The 6238-nt window shown below is 40.5% G+C and overlaps 1 protein-coding gene across 1 annotated transcript; it reads right to left on the bottom strand.

Moving 5' to 3' along the window:
- Positions 1-560: 560 nt before the first annotated feature.
- On the bottom strand, positions 561-5880 carry LOC101159378 (iroquois-class homeodomain protein irx-4-like). Its single transcript, XM_011484986.3, has 5 exons — positions 5525-5880; positions 4534-4785; positions 3706-3812; positions 2076-2386; positions 561-1291 (listed from the first exon to the last, which is right to left on the bottom strand). The coding sequence occupies exons 1-5, from the start codon at positions 5567-5569 to the stop codon at positions 594-596; spliced, it is 1413 nt and encodes a 470-aa protein (XP_011483288.2). The 5' UTR covers positions 5570-5880; the 3' UTR covers positions 561-593.
- Between the last annotated feature and the right edge of the window lie 358 nt (positions 5881-6238).

Here is a 6238-nt window from a genome sequence, read left to right on the forward strand (position 1 = left end):
GGAAAGGTTTTCAAAACACAAAAATTAAGAGTGGGGGATATCACGTTACTTAAAACAATGAGAAGCATATATGTTTCGTTTTTTTTTTTCAAACTACACATTTAAAGAATTACGTTTTTTTTGTTTCAGCACCATGGACAGCAACTCCTTCCATAAAACCCGACATGACAAGCCGCTCTTCAGAAACGGACTGCTTTTATTTCCAGTGAACAAAGTTGAAGCGCTCTTCCTCCTCAGAGAGCAGTGCATTTGTGAGACGTCTTTTTTTTTAAATAGTGATACTCGTTTGCAGAGACTTAAATAATATTTAGTTACATTTGCATGCGCATAAGTAAATGAAAAGGATAAATAAATAAAAAAAATAAAAAAAAAATTGTAAACCTTGTTTTCGTCCAAAACTGTTTAGTTGTACATTTCGATTATGTTCCATGTTGGATCAAATAAACAAAAGCGACCCGGAAGTTCCACTTCTGGTCCTGCGTCATCGGCAATTGCTTTTGAAAACGCGTTCACTTCCGGCTTTCAGTCACAATTATTCTGTCTCTCTCTCTCTCTCTCTCTTTTTTTTTGCTGAAAATGTCATTTTGGTTACATTAGGAGCAGAAAAGTTTGTTGATAGTTTTTGGAAAGCTCATGGCACTATCTTTGGGGGGTTCTTGCAGCTGCTGCAAGGCCGCTGCGCTCCTCTCTGCCTCCAGAATGGCGCCTTTGGTGTTTGTGGTCCAAGAGACGGTGGTGTTGGTCAGTGCCTGGCTCAAGGTGCTGTGCCTGAACAAGGGGTCGTGGAAAACCCCGTCCACCCAGTTTCTCAGCGTGGTGACTGGGGAGTCCTGTCTGTTGTCTGTGCCCGTGACGGGTGAGGTGGCGGCGGGGGACGGGGTCAGGGAGGGGGGCTGGCACCTCAGCATACAGGACGGGTATTCAGTCTGGTTTAGAGAAGTGGCGGTCTGGGCCAAAGACCAGATCCGAGGTTTCCCATCCATTATCTGCTGCTGCTGGTTATAACACGGCTTCGCCTGCTGTCTGCTGTCCGCCTGCAGCTCATCCGGGTTCGTTTTGAGGCAACTTTTGCTCAAGTCCTGCTCCCCTCCGAGGGAAACGGGGATGGGGAGTTTCAGAGAGGGGGCGTTCTTGACCAGGTGCTCGGCGGGGCAGTCGGTCGTGGTCGTGGACATGTGCGTGTTCAGATGGTATCGGTGCTTCAGCTCACACTCGGAGTTTTCCGACTCCAGTGCGTCAAAATCATCCAGATCGCTCAGCTGCAAGTCCTTATCTGGCCGGCTTCTAGTTTCTGCAGAAAATGAGCAAAAAAAGGAAACAGAAGCTCACAGAACTGAAATAGAAAATGTTGCACAACATCACAAAAATCCCAATAAATGAGCAATCCAATTTTTCGAAAAAAAAAAAAAGCAGCTATATAGTAATAAAAACTTTCCTGTCAAAACCCTTCATCAATAAAAATAAATTACTTTATTCTATCCTTGATTTTATTCAAATGAGTTCATACACTAAGAACTATGTAAAATAGTATAAAGTTAAACTGGGTTAAAAAAGAAACTACAAAAACTCTATTTTGCCATGACCCCCCCCCCCCCCCCCCTCCAAGAATTGGGTTGAAGAAAAAGCCCAAGTGTTTTAAGAGTGCAGATAAAGTTAAGGATACCTGATCTTCCCGCCTGTCTAGTGAGGCTCCATCGCTTCTTGTTAATACGATTTTTGTGCAAAAAAAGGATTTCATGACCACATGAGCTCCAGCATCCTTTATCCTATTTGTATTTTGCAAATAAAACACTAATCATTGCAGTTTAGCAATAAGTAAGAATAATGGAGCCACACACCGTGTCAGTTCTTTTACTACCATAAAATAATAGAAATCTGAAGGGATTATATTGTTGCAGCTTGGAAAAAGTTCAACTTATCAACTTTTATGAAAGAGGGAGACTATTAATAAACAAAAAGCTCATGGATTTATGTTTACTATTTTTAATAATAATAATCATAGAAGCAGCCTCCCTCTGGTTTCTTGCTTCTTCACATTCAACTTTGTTTTTTGCAAAGGGCCTTTTGACACTGACCATCATCATTGTTCTCGCTTTTTATCTGCTCTTCCTGCGAGCCATCTTCATCATCGTCATATCTCTTCTCCTCTGAACCCTTGTTCCTGGGGGGCCACGTCATCTTGTTCTCCTTTTTGAGCCTTCTCCTGGCATTGGCAAACCAGGTGGAGACCTGCGTTAGGGTCATTTTGGTGATGATGGCCAACATGATCTTTTCTCCTTTTGTTGGATAGGGGTTCTTCCTGTGTTCCTGCAGCCAGGCCTTCAGGGTGCTGGTCGTCTCACGCGTGGCGTTCTTACGCCTCGTTCCTCCATCCATGGAGCCATACCTGTTTTCGGAAATAACCCAAGAAAACTGGTTAAGAGAGTCTGACTACAGCATGTTGGCAACTGTTTCCAATATGACTTAGTGGGGTTTATTTATAGAAAAGAAAGAAAGAAAGAAAAAAACTAAAAAAAAAGATTCAAAAGAAGAGTTTGCCCCTTAAGTTAATGATGAAAGTAAAAAAAGAAGTCAAAAGTTTTTTAATTTATATTTTTTTCATGATTGCTCCCACAAATTGAAAAAAAAGAAATCAAAAACACTTAAAATAAACTACTAAAATTGTGAAATCACTTACTAAATCATATATATCAATAATATATCAATCTTATACTGGAAATGGAAAAGAAATCATGCATATTTAACATGTAAACTCTCAAACATGTCTCAAAGTTGCATGTTATTCTTCAACGATGGTCCACTCAGTTTTGCCTGTTCCACAAAGCAACCATAAACCCCCATTTAAAATGCATGCTGTTGATTTTCAGTCAGCAGTGAGCTGTAAAAGTCCTCTCGTGGGACTCTTCTATGAGTCCTTTATTGCTCTGTATGACTTAGCGCAGGTCAAGCACAGCTGAGGGATTCAGGGGTATAGAGGCGTGCTCACCTTTTCCTACCCTGAGCTCCTCCTTCCCCGATAAAATAGACTGTAAAATTGTTTTATTGAGTGTAATGATGGACCCTCAGGTTAAAACCGTGTAGACAAAAGTGTTCCTGTGGGCAAGACTCTGCTGAAATGCCACAACTTGCAAGTTTGCGTTCTTACACTTGAGATGTATTGCAGCCGTGATAGTTGACGGAGGGAAGCTGCCTTGCAGGCTGAGTTAACAAACACAGCGTTTGTGCTATCAGCGTCAACATTAGTTCATCAGCTCTTTAAAGATGGGAGCTAGCTTTGCTTTCTAACCTTTTCATAAACTTCATTTGCACATCAAGTGATTATTGGGAAGACCTTTCAATATGCAATATGGCAGACATGCTCTTCACAGCAGAGAAAAGGCCTTGTGTGTTGATGAAAAGAGATTGGGTGTTCTGAAGCATCTCATTCAGGCAGAAAACAAACGTCTTGTTGTGAAAAAAGTCATGTTTATGACTCGATTTCATGATAACATTTCATAAATGTGAGTCTTCACCAAATTCTTGCTTTGAAACCTTGCTCCAACTTAGATTTGACTAAAAGTAATTCAAGTTTGCGACACTTTCTGACACAGATTGTCACAGATTTTTTATTTCTGGACTCAATCTGGCTGTTTCCTTTGACAAATCTGTTTCCAACATGAAACAAATAAAGATTTTTTGATGAAAATCTGCAAAGCTGCAGCTTACCTGTCATATTGATACTGCCCCAAGGTTGGATCATAAGGATAATAGGCAGTTGCCTGGGTTATCCCTGCATGTGCAGATGCTGTAGCTTCTTTAGTATCAAATGTGCCCTGAAATGATAGAAAATAGCACATTGATGGCAGTGGGATCTCTGACTCCTCAGTTATCTCTGAATTGGAGGAACAGACATGTTTGTGTTAATAAATGGTAGAGCAGTGACAATTGAATCAAAAACTTGTGTTTGTTGCAAAAACAGAGAGAAAATGAAAACTTAAAAGAAATTGATGCTGTGAGTCTAAGACCTTTTCCGATTAAGTTTTGTTGCAAAAAAGTTCTCATTAAACTCTGTATAGTTCACTTAAATATAACATTAACCGCTTTATGTGCAAATTGTCAAGAACAAAACGAAAATATACTTATTATTCCAGTTAAACTTGCACTACATTGAATTTAACGTAACAGTAATAGAACAGTACTTACTTAATGTCACCTACTTTTAAGGTGTAATAGCACTTTCTGAATAAAATAAATGCAAATCATATAAATTTGATTTAAATATTTTGAAACTAAGCATTTAAAACATATATGTATATATATATTTGTTAAATAGTTTTTTTTTCTAAACAGAACACTAGATTGGTTGCTTTTTTACTTTTTTAAATAAAAGAAAATCAATTTTTATTAGAACTTTTCTCACCAAAACCTGTCACTGACAATAAATTGCTGGTATTGTGAGGTGTAGAGCATGAAGAGACAGAAGAGTCTGCCTTAAGCACCGGCACCCTGCGGCTCCATTAATCAATGCCAAGAAGAATCAGATGCGAAGCTTACCAGCGAGTAGAAGGCGGATGCGTCCGTGCCGTATGCAACGTAATTCCCATAGCCTTGGCTGCCTGTGTAGTGGCTCCCGTACACGCCCAGCGCTGCGGCGGAGCTCAGCTCGTGTCTTGCCGTGGCCAGCAGCCGGCTCTCATACACGGGACAGTAGACTGGAGTCTGACCAGATGCCGCTACCCCGGAGTCGGCTATGGATCTGCCCGTGGACTCACAACAAGTAGTTAAAGAGTTGGTTGTCATCAGGAACTGGAAGGAGGGGGAAAGAAAGAAAAAAAAAACTGTTTTTGTATAAAACAAAAAAACACCCACTATGAACATTTTGCTCTTAAAGTTTTTTTCAAGTTGCAATGTTTTCAAATTAATCAAAGATGAGTGATCGTTTTCCTAAGCATGAAATGAACCATATTTTAAGTCAATTTTGACAGGATATGACTTATTTCAAGATCAACTAATAACTTATGTGATCACTGCACAGATACAAAGGCGAAAAAGTAAGAAAACGCGTGCGTAAAAAAGTGTCTTACGCACGCGTTAGCTTGTTCTATTAACCCGGATCCAGATGAACCACGTGCCTGAACAGTTCTTTCCCCGACAGCGCATCATAAACCCAGAAAGTAGGCTTATGCCAAAACAATTTTTAATGGCTCGATGCCAGGACAGATCAGCAGCGGGGTTTAAACACAGCCGGTGCGCGCCGAACAAGTTGGCATGTGTTTCCCAGAGCAGATAAACATATGGTTGACATTACGCAGCGGCTATCTGACGGAAATCTGCGCACGGGAGGTCGGGGGTCGGTCTCTGGTTACCCTCGTTTTACCTTTTAAACCCCAATGCCCATAAGGCAACACCTTTATAGAAAATAATAATAATAAAAGAACTGACATCAGAAGTCTGCGTGAAGCTTCTCAGATCTGCACCGAAATGATCAAATCGATGAAAGAATCAATCGCACATCAAAGACAAAAAAGAAAAAAAAAGAACTTACTTGTGGAGCAGGCGAATAAGGATATCCAAATTGTGGATATGACATGGTAGAGAGATCCCCCAATATCCTGAAATAAAGCGGGAGCGAAGGTTTCCACGCTCACGCACGCTGCGCCTCAGTTTGACTGAACTGATTGGGAAGTACTGGCTCCTAGGATGCTTATAGGGCGAAGCAGAGCAGCATGTTTAATTTGTGTAAAATGCCCCCTCTCAAATGCCTTTGAGCAGGGAAAAAATGTAAGCCTGGGAAAAAGAATGTATTTTTCTTTTTTCAAAATCTACTAGTAGACACATAAAGAAACGCCATTTGTCCCCCGTTTTTCCCCCAGAATATTCACTTTGTTGTCAGGTACATATTTTTGCCTTATCAAAAAAGTAGCATAAAAGACGTCAGGAGCAGAGGCAGGTTGTTTTAAGTGGCGCTGGCTATGACGTCAGAAGTTTCCCACTCTGAAAATGACCGGACTGTAACTTTAATATGCATTTTCGTTTTCAAGAGTGACAGCAAACGTGTGGCAAACGTGAGATCTGAGGGGGGAGAAACTAAAAGTGGGAGAAGACATTTTTTTCCTTTTCTTTTTTTTATTATTTGGGAGGGGGGATAAATGTTCGTGGGGATTCATTTGCAACTCCGCATCAATCATTTAACCAATCAGCGTCCCCAATGTGCAAACGTCTGTACTGAGATAAATACATTAGTGCCTAATTAAATGCA

This window comes from Oryzias latipes, chromosome 16 (genome assembly GCF_002234675.1).
Source record: "Oryzias latipes chromosome 16, ASM223467v1".
Taxonomy (NCBI): Eukaryota; Metazoa; Chordata; class Actinopteri; order Beloniformes; family Adrianichthyidae; genus Oryzias; species Oryzias latipes.